At 39.4% G+C, this 21,119-nt stretch overlaps 1 protein-coding gene across 1 annotated transcript; it reads left to right on the top strand.

Annotated features, from left to right (window-relative positions):
• The first annotated feature begins 651 nt into the window (after positions 1–651).
• CTHRC1 (collagen triple helix repeat containing 1) lies at positions 652–11,400 on the top strand. Its single transcript, XM_012643565.1, has 4 exons — positions 652–955; positions 4,799–5,020; positions 6,945–7,161; positions 10,868–11,400. Exons 1-4 carry the CDS (start codon positions 797–799, stop codon positions 11,008–11,010), a joined length of 741 nt encoding a protein of 246 aa, XP_012499019.1. The 5' UTR covers positions 652–796; the 3' UTR covers positions 11,011–11,400.
• The last annotated feature ends 9,719 nt before the right edge of the window (positions 11,401–21,119 follow it).

The raw sequence follows: 21,119 nt of genomic DNA, 5'->3' as shown, positions 1-21,119 counted from the left end.
ATGGGTCAGAAAAAGATAATATCAGTCAGAGGTGATGAGTACTCAAAAATGAACTTCTACCACTACCAGGGCAGGATGACTAGCTTCCTTGAGCCTCAGTTTCCTCATCCGCGAATGGGGCGAGCACAGGAGGTATCTAACCCCAAAGGACTGACTAAAGGACTGAGTATGTGTGCAAGGCTTTGCTTGGTCCCAGAGCTTAGTAAGTGTTAGCACTTATTAAAATAGCGTTTTTTAATCATTTCGGTCATGGGACTCTTGGAGAACCTGATGATACCTATGGTTCCTCCTAGCTCCCCAAAATGTTACCTCCCCACAAAAGGCTCGCCGACCCATGCCATGGATCGACGACCCTCGAAGCCGGTTCCTGGACCCAGGTTAAGACATGTGCCTCTAAAAGGTTCATTTAGGCGGTGCTCTCTCCACTTCCCTCCGCGAAGCCTCCACCTGCGGCTTCTGCCACCCCTACCCGACTCTGCGGGCGGGCTCTCCGCACGGGGTCTGCCAGCCCCTCGAGGGTCCTGGCGGCTGCGCGGTGGCCGCAGGAGGGGCGGACCCGGCTCTCGGCCCGCCCCCGTCCGGCTCGGGGTGGGGGCTCCGGCCTATTACGGGATGAAGGCTCTGGGTGTCTAGGGGGGCGGGAGGGAAAGCGGGAGGGAGGGTGACGCTCAGCTGAAAGGCACATTGATGCAGCCCGCGGCGGCCTCGGAGCGCGGCGGGGCCAGACGCTGACCACGTCCCGGCTCCGCGGTCTCCTCCTCCGCCTCCTCCTCCGTGTCCCCAGCCGCCCGGCGCCATGCGCCCCCAGGGCCCCGCCGCCTCCCCGCAGCGGCTCCTCGGGCTCCTCGGCCTCCTGCTGCTTCTGCTGCTGCAGCTGCCGGCGCCGTCGAGCACCTCTGAGACCCCCAAGGGGAAGCAAAAGGCGCTGCTCCGGCCGAGGGAGGTGGTGGACCTGGTGAGTCCGGGCGCCGAGCCGGGTCCGCTGCGCTGGCAGAGGGGACAGAGCCGTGAGCCTCACGGAGAGGGCATCGGTCCAGCTGTTGGGGGGGTGTAAGTCCGTACAGCTGTGTCTTGCTGCGCCCGGGTGTCACGCTTTGTGTCTACGTGTAAAGAAGGACCTGGGTTATGCGTGCATTGGAGTCTCGGAACTCAGAGGGGAGATCATCGTGGAGCGGAGATGCGGTGTTCGGGTGGGACTCCCCGAAGTACAGGGAGTGACCCAACAATTTCTGGCTTCAGGGGGACCCTTTGGGCGGGGTGGAGAGGGTTAGGGTGGCAGTGAGGAGCTTGGGTGGGTCAGAACGTGGGCCTGGGAAAGACCTTAGACTACCTAATCCCCTGGGCCAGGGCCGTGCAACGTGTCCTTTGTTGGGGCTGGTGGCCACGTCTGCCTGCAAGAGAGAATAACCACCCCCACAAAGCATCGGTCCAACTCTTTGTCACTTGAAGACTATGAGTCACGTTGGGTCATCTTCCTAGGGAGTATGGGCTGCAATTTACTTTGTTGGACAACCACAGCTGGGGCCAGGAATGGTTCAGAGGGTTTAAGGCCGGAAAGGGAAATGAAGGGGCCCGTTTCGTTTGTTCTGTTTAGACCAAATGGCCAGTCAGTTCTTACAGACACCCTGGGTCTTCAGCCTGTGGCCACCAGGTCAGAGTATCACAGTCAAGCTAAGGGAGAAGACAGTTTCCAGGAGAGTAAATAAATAGCCCAAGTGCTTTCTGAGGGGCTAATCTGTGGGCAGGTCTGTTTGCTTCAAACTGTTTCCCTCTAAAAGTCAACAAACCCAGTGGAGGACGAGAGGTTCTCTGCCCAGTGGCAAGAGCGAGCCTTTTATAGCACCATAGTCCTTGGCACATCGTAAACTTAAATTCTTACGCCAGTCTCATTTGCAGACAAACATAGTTTACAGGCATTGCAGAACATAAGACAGGGGCATTTTTTATTTTAAAAAAGTTTTAAATTTGTTAAGCTGACATTCTGAATTTAGCTAATAAACCAAGCTCCCTAGCAGCTGGCTCTATGCTGGATTCAAAAGCGCTGGGGAAAAAAAATTCCTCCCAATTCAGAGAGCACTTCTGGGTGATGTGCTGTGTAACTTTGCTCCACAAGAGCAGATTATGTGTTAAGGGCTGCAGTTCTATTTTAAATATCTAAATTGTTAAAACTGTACCACATGAGTGTGGTTCATGGGCAGTTTGCATTTTATGAATTTGTAGTTATGATACACAAAATACCCCTTTTCCCCATAAAGCTGGCCATTTTCCCCACTCCAAAGATTTACAGTACCTGTGGTTTCCTACGACCCTAGCCAGACTTGGAAAAGCTTCGTGTGCAGCTAGGCTCAGGTGCATCCTGTACATTGGATTTGGTTTTGCTGACAGAGAAAGTCCACATAGCCACTGAGAAGGTTTCAACAGATTCTATAAAGCAACTTCTTTGTATAGGATCTTTCAAAGCGTTCCTTTCAAGCTTCCACCAAGCTCTGCCCCCTGGTGGCCGGTGAAAGGAACGGCTGAAGAAAAGTTTGAGCTTCCGTTCACTTTTTTGTTCATTCCACATTTACTGAGGGTACAAAGCATGTGTTGAGTGAGCATTTTAAAGTGGAAGAAGGCAGATCTAACACACCTGTCAAACAAAATCCAATAAAGTTATGTGGTCTCTGGAATGCATCTTTTAGATGAAAAGGTGAATAAAAATTCTCAACCATGGCACTAGTGGTATTTGGGGCCAGGTAACTCTTTGTTGTGGGGACTGTCCTGTACATTGTAGCATGTTTAGCAATATCCCCGATCTCCACCCCCTAAATGCCAGTATCAATCCTCCCTCCCAAGGGTGTCATTTTTTGTGACACCAAAAATGTCTACAGACATTGCCAAGTATCTCCCAAGGGACAAAATTGTCGCCAGTTGAGAACCTCTGATATATAGGAAAATGAAACTTAGTTTGTGTAACATCTTGTCCTAAGGGGAATAGTGGGGGAAAAAAATCAAAGAATAGCAGAATAAGGCTTATTCTCACTTGAAATATGTCCAAACATTGCATACCTCTGCTAGTGAAAGTGAATGAAGTTACTAAAATGAAAATAAACTATTTTAAACTATTTTGTACTTTAGCACATCTTTGAATACTTCTGCAATTGTTAAATTTTTTCTTACTATTTCTCTGACAGTAAATAAATAGTAGGGGTTTTTTTTCTTACATTCAGGAAAATGGCAATGTCAGAGTCATAAAAAATCATTTATCAAAACAAAGATCAAACTGGTGATGTGAGAAGCAAATTGATTGACAAACATTAGTCTAATTACATAGGATCCTTCCTAGACTGTTATTATTGGGTTTTATAATCTGATCGTGTTCAATCCCAGATTGTAAAGTCAAAAGATAAGCTTTGAAGTTATTTTAATATATAAGGAATCTTGGTTTTTGTTCTCACTGGAAAGGATATTTATATAGAATGATAGTACTGGGCAATTTACACAAAAGGGGAAATATTAGAGTGAAAATTTAAGTGGATTGTATTGGAGTTTGGAGGTACCTTTGGAAGGTATAATAAATGGAATCAACTCAGGAGTAGACACAGGAGTTGGACAGATGGAGCTCAAAATATCACCTTTACCACTGATCAGACGACATTGGTGTGTACAGCCTCCGTGTGCTAGCCGGCAGGTTTGCTAATGCTCTCTTCCTCAGGTCTAGGCCCTGTAAGGTCCACCCAAGGGAGTGGACACGCTTGGCCAGAGTCGCTGCCTCACACTGGTCTTGGGGGATAAGAATAATAATGGCTAACATGTGCAGTGTTTACTATGTTCTAGGCCTTGTTTACATTTTGTAGGTTATTCACTTAAATCTCATACAAACCCTATAAGGTAAGAATCTTTATTATTATCTCCCTTTTACAGATAAGGAAATAGGCACTAAAATGTTGAGTAACTTGCCCTCACAGAGCTAATAAGGGGTGGAGCAGGAATAAAGTCCAGAGAAACTGGCTCTAGAAGCCATGTGTTTAAACTCTACAAGGTACCCTCCCCCAAAACAAACATAGCGAATACTAGCCCTTGCAGAAGGTTTGATAGATTATTGCCCTCTTTTGAGGACTGATGGTCACCCAAACTAGGTCACTTACTCCTTTTCCTTGCGGAAGAGGGTTGGGATTGGAGGCCAAAAGTAGTACCCTAGGGCCACTTCCCTCACTTAAAAACAGGGAGGAGAAGCAGGGACATGCATATCCAAGTTAGAGATGTTGCCAGTATAAGCTAATTATTGACCGTTAAGATTTTATTTGATAATTATGTCCCTTGGAATTTAACTTAGAGAAATAATTAAAAAGAAGAAAAAGGCTATGAGGATAAAGGTTTTCATTATAATAATATTAATAATAGAAAAATATAGAAATAAGCTAAGCACCCAAATTGGTGGAGTGTTTTCATAAAATTGTAAAAGTATAATTATGAAATCCAAGTCCCTTTACAAGAAGAAGAAAGCAACATATATATCCACCATGGAATACAGCTATTTAAAATCATGTGTGCTGATAATAATGAGCAATGGAAAGGAGCTGGCACATGAAAATATTTTGTCCTTCTCTTTGATTTGTGTATGTATGTAAAGTTTGTGCAATAAAAAAGATGAAAGAAATCACAATATTTTAGAAATAATTGTAAGATGAATTCTCTATAATAACGTACCTAGAGCATGGACAAGTGGTATGAAGGGATTCTTGACTCTAAGGACTCAAAATAAATGCAATTCTAATCATATTGAAAGTTTTTTTTCTCCTTTCCTTTCTTACTATAGTACAATGGAATGTGCTTACAAGGACCAGCTGGGGTGCCTGGTCGAGATGGGAGCCCTGGGGCCAATGGCATTCCCGGTACCCCTGGGATCCCAGGTCGGGATGGATTCAAAGGAGAAAAGGGGGAATGCTTGAGGGAAAGCTTTGAAGAGTCCTGGACACCCAACTACAAGCAGTGTTCATGGAGTTCTCTGAATTATGGCATAGATCTTGGAAAAATCGCTGTAAGTAAATTCTGAATTATTTTTAAATTGAAGCAAAATTTAAGGGTTTTGATAATTGAGTTAATTTTTGAGATTTTATTGGTTTTTTTAAACCAAAAGACAAGGAAAAAAAGGAGTAGGTAGCATGTGACTTTCAACTTAAAATTAATGAAAAAAGTTGGTAACATTTCAGAGTTAACTTTCATAAAGATATTTCTAAGACAAATTACCGTATCATTTTAACCGTAGTATCTAAAATAATGTACTCATATTTTTAATGCAAACAAAAAAGGAGAACATAAGTGTCTGCGTTGGATGGTAGCAACTTTCCAGTCTTGCCCTAAAATAAATTTAAATTTAAAGTAGTCTAAGAAATTCTTCTCTGGCTTCAGGCATAAAGGTGGGAAGAAATTTCCAAGAAATCATCACACCATAGCAATTATCTGGAATTGGGAAGTCCTTATCCTTCGTAACATGTCCACCTTAAAATTGCTAAGCCTAAGAGAAGTGTACTACAGTGATTGTTTTAAATTATTCTGCAGCATTCAGTGGGGGAAATTACTCAAAAGAGCCTGTCTGGTAGTGTATTTTGACTAATGATTCATTTCACCTTTATTAGTGTTTGCTTTAAAGGTAATTGGCAAGTCTGCTGGGATGGGAGAGAGCTGAAGAAGCTGGTGCTATTTATAAGCCCCTTCCCTCTTGTTAGCCAACTCTGTACATGGTTCCATGGCCACAACATATAATAGTACTCCATGATTTTAACTACCGCCACCACAAGGCAAATAGAAGATATTTATTTTTAAGATGCACTTTGTATATTATTCTTGCTCCTCATCTCAGCTCTTTCTGCTCTATTATCTACAAAAGAGTTTGACACTGTCTTGTTTTGATTTTTATGTGATAGGATTTTCATATAGCTTCCATAGTTTTGGTGACCATGACCTTTTCTATGTTCATAATGTGATTTCTTAGAAAACATTTGTTAAAATGGTGCCTACTTATTTAAACATCTGACATTGATAGACTGGTTGCTTATTTATGGTTGTTCATCAAAAGTTGCTAAATTCTTCTAAAAGCTATGCTTATAGATTCTGAATTATTAATATGTTTTCAAGTTCCTTTTAGCAGTGGTCAGAATGAGTATGGGAAACTTGTGCAAGTAATAGATAGTAGGACCACGAGCCAATAATAGACAGATTTTGGAAAGACCAATTGGGGGAAAAAAAAACAACCAAGAAACAAAAGAAACCTGGGCCTTATCATTGTGTCATACAGGTAAAGACTAAAAACTCTGCCAATGCTTTGCTCCCTCATACTGTTTGCTATTGCTTGAAAAGAAACAGGTCAAGAGTAAACATGTATAGATAGCACTAGTGTAGACTGTAAGTTCCACAAGGGCAGGGATTCTGTTTTGTTAACTATTGTAGCTGTACCATCTAGCACATAGTTGGGGTCAGTAAATATTTTTTGAATTAAAAAAAGGAAAGATATAGATTGCTTTGGTCAAGAGTACTGAAGACTAGTTTTTGTTTTGTTTTGTTTTTTGGTAAAACAAAGATACCCTCAGTCGGGCAAATAATTCTAAGAAAGCCATAATTTGATTTTCTTAGAATTCTTATATTAAAATCCATTCTCTATCTTATAGAAAAATCTCTCTCCTTTCAAAGTTAAGCTTTTTAAATACAGTTTGGGGGAAAAGGATAGTTAAGTAAAATTCACAATACACTCTCAAAGCCTCAGGCTCTGTTGCCCTAAGTAGAGTACAGTGGCATGATCATAGCTCACTGCAGCCTCCAAATCCTGGGCTCAGGCAATCCTCCTGCCTCAGCCTCCTGAGTAGCTGGGACTACAGGAGCGTACCACGACCCCTGGCTAATTTCAAAGCCTCTTATTAAGCAAAATAGAAAATGTTAATTCAACCCTATTTCCATGTTTGTGACAGGAATGTACATTTACAAAGATGCGTTCCAACAGTGCTCTAAGAGTTCTGTTCAGTGGCTCACTTCGGCTAAAATGCAGAAATGCATGCTGTCAGCGTTGGTATTTCACATTCAATGGAGCTGAATGTTCAGGGCCTCTTCCCATTGAAGCCATAATTTATCTGGACCAAGGAAGCCCCGAACTGAATTCAACAATTAATATTCATCGCACTTCTTCTGGTATGTAAAACAGTGACGTGGCAGATATGCCTCAGATCTAAATAAGATTAATTTTGAGTCCCTCTATCACGTTGGGTCACTAGCCTGATATAAAATTGACCTCTAACAAGTTTTCAGTGCTTGATTCTCCACCCTGTGTTGCACTTCACCATTACCTATAGATTTTTTTAAAAAAATATATGGATATCTGGCCCCATCTCTGACCAACTGAGTTAGAATCTCTAGGGATAAGACCCTAGCATCTGTATTTTTTAAAAGATCTCCTCATGACTCTCATGTGCCCCAGGGTTGAAAATCAATGAGGTGGATAAAATGGCAAAACAGCCAGTAATGCCACAGAGCAGGGGTTCTCAACCTTGGCTACATATTGGGCTCACTTGGAGAACTTTGGGAACTTTTAAAAATACCTGTGCCTGGGTACCACCCCTCCAGGGAGTCAGATTTAATGGATCTGGGTGCATCCTAGGCAATGGGACTTTAAAAATATCTGATTCTTCTTTTTTTTTTAATTTGTACAAATTTATGGGGTATAAGTTCAATTTTGTTACATGCATAGATTGCGTAGTGGCCAAGTCAGGGCTTTTAGGATATACATCACCTGAATGACATGCATTCTATCCATTAACTAATTTCTCACCCCCTTACTCTTCCAAATCTCCATTGACTATCATTCCACTCTCTCCATACATGTGTACACATTTTTTAGCATCCACTTACGAAAAAGAACACACAATATTTCACTTTCTGTGCTTGGTTTGTTTCATTAAGACAATGACCTCCAGTTTCATCCATGTTGCTACAGAAGATACGATTTCATTCTTTTCTTGACTAAATAGTATTCCATTGTGTATATAAACTACATTTTCTTTATCCACTCATCATTAATGGACACTTAGGTCGATTCCACATCTTTGCTATCATGAATAGTATTGCGATAAACATTCGCATGTAGGCATATTTTTGATACAGATTTCTTTTCCTTTGGGTAGATATCCAGTAGTGGGATTGCTGGATTGAATGGTAGTTCTATTTTTAGTTTTTATCACAAGCATTTCCTCTAAGAACAGGAACAAGACAAGGATGCCCACTTTCCCCACTTTTGTTCTCCTGGTTTTTCTAATGTTCAGCCAAGGTTGAAAACCACTAGCTTAGACTGATAAAGAGGCTGACTGATTTCTCTGCCTTGTCTTTTAAGGGGGTGAATACTGTCTGCTGAATTTGTAAAATAGCAAATTTCTATATTGTTTCTGCATTCTCTGTTTCTACCTAGTATGAAGAAAAGACATTCAATTAAACCAGTGGTCACTTATGCTGTCGGAAAAATATTATTGGTTTGTTTGCTCTATTTTAAGGTTCATTAAAGAAAGTTTAGAAAATACCAAAAAGTAGAAGGGTAAAAAACCATTTACTAATCTCTTTACCCAGAGATATCATTGTCAATATTTGGCTGTCAGCCCTTTCGGCTTCTTGAATTACTGTAGGGGTGGCACACGTTGACAGCCCAAGCCCGGTAGAATCAGAAAGTGTACATATTGGTAGCTTCATTTCCCTAGTTTCTTGAAGGCATTTCTCACTCATCTTGTACTTAAAAGTGGTCGAAGGAAGGGAAGATATCCCCCACTGCTAACGAGAAGAAATAATCTTTTAGCATTTTGGGATCAAAGTCAGATACTGAACCCATAAACTTATATAGCACATTTATTCCTAAGAAATCAAGGGCATCCCTTCCATGTTTTCCCTCAAATCCCCACAATATCCTCAAAATACAAAGAAGATATTTTATCCCCCTCTCTTTGCATATTGAGAAATCCAGGGAAATACAGCATTTTATCCACAACAGTAGAATCAGTGCTCAGGAGAGCAGAAACCAAAGCCTTGTTTTCCTCCTGCCTCCCCAGACCTCTTTTTAAATAGATTTAAAAACATATTCATTATGTCCTTAGATACATGTGCTGGAAAGGAAGAAGTGCTATCTCTAAAATAAGAAGAATCTAGTTACAAAATATAAAATTTGATTAGGAAGTGGCATGCTTAGACCGTAGTTGATATAAGTAACTCACATTCTATCATATTATCTTGAAGGTATATGCTAATATCTTGCTATAAGCCCTTAGGCACAGGATTTCCCAACTGTGATGTGGAAACTCATTTGGTGCGATCATTTGGGTGGAGTGTCACAAGTAATTTGTTATTAGTAACAGTTGTATTGTTGTGAATTAAAGGTTACCTCTACATTAACATCATTTCTCTTGCACACTGATACTCTTTCTTGAGCGAAAGGAAAGGGATACACTAATAGCACATCAGAGAATGACTTAAAGCCTTGGATATGCCCATGGGAATTTGACAGACCTTTAAAAGTCAACTGTTACGTGGGTCTCAGAGGAAAACAGGTTGAGAGCTCCTAATCCAACATATTTTTTGCATTTCAACTGTCCTACTACATTGTCACAGCAAAAATTTAAAGTTCATTCCTTCAACAGCCATTATTTTCATTTGTTAAAGACAGTGAAGTGACTCTGCTCCTGTGAAACTGATGCTTAGACCCACGCTTGTCTGACAGTCTGAGGTTGGGAGTGAACTGGACAAATTTCTAGGCCATGGATGTCACCACTTTGGGAAAACATGAGTATTTCTGGGCATTTTCACTTGGCATGGTACTAAGAATATCGGATTAAATGGATTGTGGGCCGGCTGCTTAGTTCTCCCAACTTTGGAAGGGGCCTGAACCAGAGGCAGGTGCCTGGATTCTGAGGGGCTTGCCCTAGATTTACTGATTCCTAATGGAAGCAGATTGCTTCATATCTACATCCCTGGGGCTCAGCTGGAACGAACCAACCTCAACAAATAGGAAACCCAACCAGTCACATGAGGTCACCCACATACTACTTACATGTCAGGATTCATTTTCTTAAAAGAATCTGCCAAACTACAATTCCTTTTCCCTCTTTACATGTACATCAAAGGTACCATGTCTTTTTGCCTGTTAAAATAACCACTGGGGAATTTTTTTTTTAAATGTAAGAGAAGACTTTGGTAAGATGGAAATACAAGTTATATGTTAGTATGTGAAAATCCAGAGGACGTGTGAAAAGGTGCATAATTATAAAGCATAAGAACACAGAGGAAAAGCAGGAGGGTGTTTTTTTGTTTTTTTCACTATGAAGAAATTCTGTATAAAATGGGATTCCCAGGTTGAAGGACTGGTATAGCGATTATGCTAGAATTTCTTTTAATGTTTGAAAAATCCTTTCTTCCAGTTGAATGGCATCACTTACCAACAGATAAGTGTTAGAAAGGGCTTTCTTTTTAAAAAAAAAGACTTTCATATCAAATCAAACGTTTGGCTTTTAAAAGTATAATATTGGCTTTCTTTGTTTAATGAAATAAATTGGTATTTTGTTTTAAGCTATCTCTATAACTAAACAAATTCTGATTTTATGGTTGAAACCTATAAGAAAACTGCCTGTTAAGCTTATATCATAGAATGGATATGTATACATATTTTTGAAGTATTTATATACCAACTTATAAAGAGATACTAATAAAGAGAACTTTATTATGAAACCCTTATCAAGTATTATAATTTTTAATCTAATAATAATTCAATTAGAATTATAATCTAGCTTTCTAAAGTAATAACATTTAGCTAAAGGTTTTGTTCTGTGTTCCAGAGAAAGATGTAACATTCATCTTTATTTTACAGTGGAAGGACTTTGTGAAGGAATTGGTGCTGGATTAGTGGATGTTGCTATCTGGGTTGGAACTTGTTCAGATTACCCAAAAGGAGATGCTTCTACTGGATGGAATTCAGTGTCTCGCATCATTATTGAAGAACTACCAAAATAAATCCTTTACTTTTCATTTCCTACCTCTTTTTTTATTATACCTTTGAATGGTTCGTTTAAATGACATTTTTAATAATTTTTATGTATGCGTCTGAATGAAAAAGATAAACATGTTTACAGACCAAAGTGTGATTTCACACTGTTTTAAAATCTAGTATTATTCATTGTACTTCAATCAAAAATGGTTTCAGGATTTTTCTGTTGATTAGAATACCTTCATCATATTCACATTCTTTGAACCTATAATTTGCAATGTCATGGTCTTTCGTTTTTCCTATTCTCTTAGTATAGTATTTTTTTAAAATATAAAAGCTACCAGTTTTTGTACAAGTTGTAAATGTTCAGAATTGTTTTATATCTGTTAAATAAAACTTGTTTCTAACAACTTTAATATCTTTACTTGGCACCAAAATTGGAGTTTCTAGTGCTTTATATCTGAAAAGTTGAGTATAAATCTAATTTTGTATTTATTCATTTAACAATCATATATCAGTTTTTAGTACATATATAGTATGGTTCCATATTTTGAGGAATACAAAGAGAAAGTTGTATTTGTATGTCAGGAAATATACCAAATATACCAGCACCTTAGGAATTTTATCTTTATTTAACAAAGAGTAAAAAGATGTAGATTCTTGTCTCAAACTGCTTGTCATTTGGTAGAGAGGATCAGACATATATAAAAATAACAGTAAATCAACAATTAATATGTTGATTACTATAAAAATATTGAAGGGGTTGGTGGAGTTAAATGAAGAGTGATCACTTTGGGTTGAGATGATCAGAAAAAATTCATGAAGGCAATATACATGGAAGATGGATGAAGTTAAATAAATTCTGGGCTTGAATTGGAAATATCAATATGAACTTATAAAGTACTTTATCTTAAATAAAGCTACTATCTTAAATAAAGCTACAAAGCAACAACAAAATCTCCTAGCTTTGTTTTCTGAAAAGACCTGGAAACAATGACCAGTTCAGTAATGCCCAGATTGTGATCTCTACATACCATTTCCTACTAAAAGGAAATAAGAATCCTTGAAGAAACGAGCAGTTTGAGCTATGGGGCAGGAAATGTACAATGCGAGCATGGAACATGTTGTCATACTGGGAAACAAGGCAACTGTGGAAGACAACTCAAAAGGATCTAAAACCCAAGTTGAATTGGTTCCCACTGGCAAAGATGATACAATTTAAGCATTCATAAAGACAAAAACTATAATGGTTTGAAACACATCAAATATGTTTAAATGCATGAGTTCCTAATATATTAAAATAAAATTCATTGGCCAACTTACAGGATGAGAGTGAACCAACTTGTTAGTTTAAAAATTGGTAAACAGAAAGAACCAGGCATTTCTTCAGCTTTTTGTATATGAACTGTATCTCTGGGTAACCAAATTATTGATGAAGGGAAATTTCTCTTTATAAAAGTATATATACATATAATATTATGTATCTTATAATATTATAACATATGTTGGTATAGCTTACAAATGAAGAAAGAGGGATAGCATTAGAATATCACCTTTTTTCAACCCCTCATGAATTAAAGATTTAGCAATGATCATCAATGACTAATAACATTCTTAAAAGAGACAGACAATGTGCTTCCTAATGAAAGTATATAACATCATCCAAGAAGTAGTTTTGCCAAGAAACAATCAAACCCGGATCTGATTTAGCCTCCTAACCATTAATTTGTAGGAAACACAGAGGACAGAAGAACATATTCATTGACACGACAGAGATATAATCAGCAAAATCCAGATTGTAGGAAACTTGGAAGACAACTGGTTTCTTTAACATACAAATTGCAAGAAAAAGGATAGAGAAAACAATGTATGGATTAAAAAAGATTTAAGATGGGCCGGGCGCAGTGGCTCACGCCTGTAATCCTAGCACTCTGGGAGGCCGAGGCGGGCAGATTGTTTGAGCTCAGGAGTTCGAGACCAGCCTGAGCACCAGCGAGACCCCGTCTCTACTAAAAAAAAACAGAAAGAAATGATCTGGACAGAAAAAAAATCGCCAGGCATGGTGGCACATGCCTGTAGTCCCAGCTACTCGGAAGGCTGAGGCAGTAGGATTGCTTGAGCCCAGGAGTTTGAGGTTGCTGTGAGCTAGGCTAATGCCACGGCACTCACTCTAGCCAGGGCAACAGAGTGAGGCTATGTCTCAAAAAAAAAAAAAAAAGACTTAAGATCATATCAACCAATTGCCATGTTTGGACTTTATTTGGGGACTGATTCAAGCCAACTATAAACACAAAACAAAAATAAAACTTCCTTAAGATAGTTGGGGACATTTAAACATTGGATATTTGATGATATTACATAATTATTATTTAGATGTGGTAATGGTGTTGTGGTTGTTTTTAAATAGGGCTTATCTTTTAAAGATACTGAAATATTTAAGATAAAGTAATATGATGTCTTGAGTTTGCTTCAGAATAATCTGGAAATGGGAAGTGGGTGGGGATGGTCTAGATGAAATAATATTGAAGGTCCTATGGTTAAAATTTTTGACAAATGGATACAGGTGTTAAGAACATTTTGGGTGGAGGCTAGAACATTAGATAAGACTCTAGGATAGAAAAGAAATCATGTTCAGAAAATAGGTGGGTCGAGCTTAAGGCAAGTGAGTAGGAACAGTAAGAGACAAATCTGGTAAAGGAGGTTGAAAAAATACTGTGGAGGTCACAAATACCAGGGTTATCTGTAGAGCAGTGGAGAGCTGTTGACAGTTTAGGGCAGAAGAATATCATAACAAAAACTCATCCTGACAGAGTGAAAAACCAAACAAAAGGTGCAAAGAGTGGAGAAAGGCTGGATTAAGAGACTAAGACAACAAAAAGACAAACCAGATAATCAAAAAAATGGGCAAAAGAAATCAATAGGCATTTCTCCAAAGAAGGTATACAAATATCCCACAAACACATGAAAAGATGCTCAATATCATTAGCCATTTGGAAAATGCAAATTAAAACCCACACTGAGATACTACTTTATATCCAACAGGATAGCTACAATCAAAAAAAGGAACATAACAAGTGTTGGCAAGGATGTGGAGAAACTGGAACTCTGATACATTGCTAGTAGAAATATAAACTGGTGCAGCCACAGCAACCAAAAGAATTGAAAACAACTGTACAAATCTTGAACATTGTTTTTCATAGTAGCACTATTCAAAATAGCCAGAAGATTGAAACAAGCCAAATGTCCAAACTGAAGAAAAAAACAGATAAAAAAAAATGCAATATATGAATACAATGGAATACTATTCAGCCATAAAAAGGAATGAAGTGCTGATACATTCTTATAACATGGATGAACCTTGAAAATATTATACTAACTGAAAGAGCCCAGACACAAGACTGCATGTTATATGAGTCCATTTATATGAAATATACAGACGAGGCAAATTCATAGAAACAGAAAGCAGATTAGTGGTTGCTAGGGGATGGGGGTGGGGGGAGGAATGGGAAGTGATTGCTCATTAGGTATGAGGTTTCCTTTTGGAGCAATGAAAATATTCTAGAACCATTATGGTAGTGATAGTTGCAAAACATTGTGAACATGCTAAATGCCATTGAATTGTGCACTTTAAAGTAGCAAATTTATGTTATGTATATTACCCACAAAAAAAAAAGAAGCTAGTGGAATGGTATGGGCTTTGGTGATAAGCATAGGAATAAAAGAGAGAACAGATTTGAGAAATGTCCAAGGAGAATCAAAAGGACTTCCAACTGGATATGGGACAATGGACTAGAAGGAGAATCAAATAACACTTCAAGATTTTCTTCCTGGGACACTGGGAGAAACAGAAGTAGGGAAGTCGGGAGGAGAAGATTTGGAGACAAGATGGTGGCTTTGAACATGCCGAGTTTGCATTATTAATAGGACATTCTAGCAGAGCTGCCCAATAGGAGGTTGGAATTGAAAGTCTGGAGCTCAGAGGAAAGTTTGGGGATGGACATGGATGTTTGCAAGTTTTTAGCATAGAAGTGATAGTTAAAGCTATGAGAAGAGATCAGATTGCAAACAAAGAAAGAGAAGATAAAGACAAGTGCAAGAGAAAGAAGAAAGAAAATTTTATAGTAAGGAAGCTTAGTGGATAGAAGTAAAGGAATCCAAAGACAGTAAAATATCACTGAAGTCAATGATGTAGGAATTTCATGAGAAAGGGATGGTTAACAATATTAGATACTGTACAAATGTTGAAGAGGTTGAAGACTGAGACAACCACCAGTGATGTGTTACAGCTGGCTGGTACCAGCTGATTAAAGCTGATTGTGCATATCTGTTCCCAATTTCACACTCAGTGACATCACATTGGTGGCTTGAAATAGACTGTGATGGGAATAATCACACTATGGAAATTAGAAATCAACACTATAGAGCTGATTGTGAAACTCCACCAGCAGCTGATTGTTAAACATTCACGGACACACCACTGGACAACACTGTTGGTTTGTTAATGGCAGGCCTCTGGCATTTGTTGAATGAATAGATGAATGAATAAATGACCTCATTCATTACATTAAGCCTGTTACAGAAATTTCTAGCCCTGAATAATCCACACTAGTTGCTTTCTTCACTGCTGCCATCAACCTACAGCAGAAGGTATGAATCACACTGCCTTAAATTCATTATGGATTCACCATGTCCAACTTCATCACGTCACGCTTTACCACCAGAAGACATTCCACAGCTGGAAATTCTAATCCTTTCCTTGAATTTATAATTGCTTCTCCTAATCTAGTGATTCTCAGCCTTAGCTGTATATTATATCACAATCACCTGGGGGAAGTGGAGAAGGCTTTTCTAATTATAACTCAAAATCTAGAAGTCATTAAAGAGAAACATGATCAACCAACTACATCCATTACATAAAAATAAATTCTGTAAGGTGAAAAAGATCACAAGCAAAGTTGAAATACAAATGAAAAACTGTCACAATATTTGCAATTCATATCACAGCCCAAGGGCTCATCTCTTTCATTTGTAAAGAGCTCCAAAAATCAAGAAACCCAACAGAAAAATGGGCAAAAAACATGAAAAGATAGTTCACAGACATAATGCGAACTAGAGGATGGGAAATAAATCCCACAAAAATTCAGGGGCCTGCCACCTCAGTGAAGTTTCTAGGGGGTTATTAATCTGAAGCATGTCAATATATATTCTCCGAGGTGAAAGATGGATTGCTGTACCTTTTGCTACCTACGATGATAAAAAGGCCTAACTAACACTTGGTAGGCCTTCATGGATTTTAGAGGCAACACATAACACATTTGAGTGTGTTACTTCAATCTATGTATCCAGTCACCCCTACAGTTGCCAGTTTTTAGTAAGAACCAGAGCAAGAGGAGTCTCTGAAGCAAATTCAGGCTGCAGTACAAGGTGTATTAGTTTTCTGTTGGCTAACAAATTACCACACATTTAGTAACTTCAACAACACAAATTTTACTCACAGTTTCTGTGGGTCAAAGGTCTGAGAGTACAGGTTTCTGAGTCCTCTGCTCAGGGTGTCACCAGGCTGAAATCCGAGTGTTGGATGGTGCTGTGATCTCATCTGCGACTAAGGAGCCTATTCCTAGACCACGTGATTGTTAGCCAAATTCAGTTCCCAGCAGCTGTGTGATTAAACTCTCCATTTCCTTGTTGTCAGTTGAGGACTCAGCTCCTAGAGGATACCCATGGCACCTACTCTCACAACAGGGCTATTTTTCCTCCAGACCAGTAAAACTCTTCTACCCTTAAAAGACTTGCCTGATTAGGTCACACCCACCCGGGATAATCTCCCTTTGCTTTATAGTCAGCTCATTAGGAACCTTAATTGCACCTGCAAAATCTCTTTTGCCATACAGCATAATCATGGAGGTGATATCCAATTATATTTACAGGTCTCAACCATGTTCAAGGTGAAATTATGCAGGGTGTGTACAACAGGGGGAAGGAATCACGGGGTCCATCTTAGAATTCTACCTATCATAGACTGCCACCTGGCCTTTTTATACTCCTTACATCACTTAGCCAACAGGTGAAAAAGAGGGGGTTAATTTATTGGCTATAGTGATTGATCCCAATTCCAAGGGAAATTGGTTTGGTGCTGCAACAGAAGCAAGGGGAACTATGTCTGGAACCCAGAAGTCTTTCTGAGGTGCCCCTTCGTATTTCCACGTCCAACAGGGAAGGTTAACGGGAAACCACAGGAATCAGAAAAAGGTAGGATTGAGGATTCAGACCCTTCAGGAAAGAAGGTTTGGATCACTCCACCAGGTAAAGAACCCAGAGCAGCTGAGATTCTGGCTGTGAGGAAGGGCAATATGGAATGGGTAGTTCAAGGTGGAAGCTGTAGATATTAACTATGACCTTGTGACCAATCACGGAAACAAGACTATAGTAACTCTGCATATTTTCTCTTTGCTTATTATATGCATGTTTATTTCTATTTTCCTCTCCTTCCTATTTTTATTTTATATAAAAGTTGATGAGGGTCAACTTCACAATTTAGTTAACAGAATATTAGGTGGGACAATGACTGAATTTGAGGAGTAATTAATATAGCCAGCAATGGATTTAATGACTGTTGAGACTTTGTGTCTTCTTTCAGGAAAGGGCAAGAACTTCACTTATCTTGAGGGTAACTATATTTTGCTAGGCCGCAATATAGTTAGTTGCTTTGTTGTGCAGTTCAAATGTGTGTAGGAGGATGCAAGTGGAAGCTGAGTAGTCAAAGGGACTGGCTTAGCCACTTCTGAGCTCCAAATTCATCCTTCAGTATCTACTCTGTGATAACAGACTGGACAATAGCATTTCTCCTTTAGGATGAGCATATGGAGTAGAGGATGCTAGAGGGACATTGCAGGAGGAAAGGAGTTTCTCCTCCTGGCTTCAGTGTGCTGAAATTTGCTTTTTCTTACTCCTGCTATCTGGTCTGTGAGTGGGGTGGTGGGTTTGTATCTTGTGGTGCTTTGCTCCAGTTGCACACAGAATGCACAGTCTGACTACCTTGCAAGTCCAGCCCAGAGGCCTGGTGCCCCTTTTGCTGCAGCCCTCTAAGGATGGACACTACATGTTCCTGGCCTCATGTCTGTAGCAATGCCCCAACTCCCTCTGCACCTATCAGACGTGGCTTTCCGTTCCCCTACAGGTTTGTTCCTGAGACCCTTTCAGTGTGAACAAGGCCTGCACCTGGCTTTGCACCTACAGAACGTCCTAACTCCCTGTGTAACAACAGACAATTCTAAACCAGCTCTGGCTCTGGCAAGCCAGCGAACTTCCTCATCACCCAGCAGTCTGCAACCACAACTTCTCCAGTGAATTCTGAATGCCAGAGGGGGACCCTCTTCCAAGTTTGTCATTCCTGGTGTACTCTCCCTCAGCCCCAGAGTACCATTTGGAGTTTTCTTAACATATTTATATTATTCTATCATACCGTAACAATTCTTTACACTTTGCCTATTACTGTGTGTTCTGTCTCCTAGTTGGACTTAGATTGACAGAGGAATGATTACTTGATTGACATGTTGGGGATAAGGAAGTGAGCATGAATAGCACTTTTCCCTCCTTCCTCTCTCTTTGGGAATAAGCTGCTCACAGAGAGCGTGCATTCTGCCCCGTGCCTCCTTGCCACGATTTCTTTCACAAGAGCAGGCTATAAAATTGTTTTGGTCCAGTGTTGTCTGTAGTTAGATGGGTATGTCAGTATGGTTCTCGGGCTTGGAATAAGGAAGCCCACTTTTATGTAGACATAAGCTTCATTCTCTAATTTCAGCCTTATCATTAACAAAAATAATATTCCATGCTCCATTTACCTCATCTATGACTGAATTAGTTTAGAACTTGGATGGGAAAGAGATGTGAATCACTTAACAAAAGCAGCTTGTTGCTTTTCTTTTTGATATGTTAAGCATGAATTGGTTTTGTAACTTCCTAGCCTTGAGTAGAACAAGTCTAATGTCATAATTAACATATACTGAAATTTAACACTAAACACACAATCCTGTAATATTTGATTTCAGAAAATATACTAGGGAGAACTTTCAAATCATCCAACCTTTGTACATTGGGCCTTCCACTATAAGCAGACTTGTAGTCATTTTTCTAAGTCTACCAACCTTCTTCCTTCATGCTTTTCATGAGTTGAATAATCTCTTTAGTTTATATAAACATTAAATAACTTAATGTTTTTCTATATAACTAGAAATATTTTAAAGAAAGAATGGTCCTGAAATGCTCACTTTTCATAAAGGTGACATTAAGTGCCATAGAAACAAGAGTCCACCAACATCATGACAGTTGATGGGAAAGTAACATACTAAATTTAGAGTCTGTGCCACAGATCCTGTGTCATCCAGGAAGCAGCAAGTTAACAGAAAAACAAAACTGAGACTGGCTTAAGAAATAAAGGAAATTTATTGGTTCACCCAATTGAAAACCCCAGAGATACATGTTGCTAAGGGTGAGGGTTGATCAGAATTCCAAATAAGGTGACTTAGAACCTAGTTTCTTTCTCTTCAATTTCTTATTGTTACTTCGAATTGATTGCCTTTTGGATGAACTCCACCCATTTCATGATCCAAAATTGGCTTTGAGGAGCTTTAACAGTTACATGAATCCTCATTCATGAAACAGCAAAGAGAGAATCTATGTTAGTATATTCAAGAAAAAAAAATGTTGTGCCAGGCATGGTGGCATGCACCTGTTAGTCCCAACTACTAAGGAGGCTGAGGCAGGAGGCGTGGAGACTTCGAGCCCACCTGGGCAAAAGAGCAAGATCCTGTCTCCAAAAAACAAACAAACAAACAAGACTTTAGAGTCACTTTGGACCAGCTTAAGTAACTGTGCCAATCCCAAACCATTCATTATGAACAGAAGTGGTGTATTCAGATTGGCTCTGTTAATCAGAGCCCATCTCTGGGGCAGGTGAGGCTGATCCCATCTAAATCAGAAAGCTGAGCATAGGAGGAGGGGGTAGGTTCCCCAAAGAAATTCTGGCTACCACTTCAAGAAGGACAAGAAATGGACACTGGGCAGCCAGTAACAGGTATCCATTGCAGATATTTCCAGAGTCTATTTCCTATTTACTCCTTTAGAAAGAAATTTAAGATGTTAACCCAAAACTTCACACATTTTCTGCATGTTACCTGACACATTTTTAGAAAACAGACATAACAGTTAATTAAGTCATTTCACAGTATTTTTATTTCTGTTATTTTGTCTAAGGAGACCTTGCTATGAAAGTGGTAATAATACACACTTTATCTGGAAGATTTTATTCAGTAAAATGTCCACATTCAAAAGAAAATCCTAACTCTGATGACTCATAAACTCAAGCATACTTTTTAGTTGATATCCCTTTTTTACTGGGGTGTTTAAAAAACATGACTTCCTAAAAACTGTCAGACCACAAAAGCACTATTTAAATGTCATAGCCTTCTTTTCACAAGGCGTAGCGCCCATCATTGTCTGTGATCATGTTCTCTGGTGCACAGCTTCACCAAGTCACGACTTTGTGGGTTTTTGGTTTATTTTGTTTTGGGGACTGTATCTTTTAAGAGTTCTCCTTACAGTTCTGACTTTCCTTTTGTCAACCTCCCTCACCTCCACCACTTCCTAGGTTTGCAGTACTTTTTCTAGCTGAAGTTCTTTACCTTTCTTTTATCTGCCAAAATCCAGGAAAGAAGAGCCCATAGTGAAATGAATACTTGTAGTCACCCCACCTCCTAAATTGCCTGCAATCTGTCTTCAGCCTCTGTAATTTGAATCTGCTTCAAGTTATCAGTGGCATCAATCTTCATCGTACTGAAATATTTACATGGTTGATAACAACCTCTTTTTTGAGTTTGCTCCTCTTATCTGATTGGTCGTCTTCTGTCACTCCTAAGAAGTAGCCATGTCTTTCTATTCTAATCAATCTCTCTTCTCTGCTACCCAATAAAACCCAGACAAGTTTAGTAAGGCTCTGTTGTTCTGGCCGCAATCTTTCAGCTTTCTCTTCCATTTCATCCTTTCTTTACCACACTGATTGAAAACTCACTGCTCACCTGTGCTTTCTTTTTTTCCATGGTCCCCCTCAAGGTTCCCTTTGGAATCTCTTCCTTCAAGA

Source organism: Propithecus coquereli, unplaced genomic scaffold (assembly GCF_000956105.1).
Source record: "Propithecus coquereli isolate 6110/MARCELLA unplaced genomic scaffold, Pcoq_1.0 Scaffold2, whole genome shotgun sequence".
NCBI lineage: Eukaryota > Metazoa > Chordata > Mammalia > Primates > Indriidae > Propithecus > Propithecus coquereli.
The sequence above is the reverse complement of the archived record's forward strand: the minus strand, read 5'-3'. Positions and strand labels throughout refer to the sequence as shown.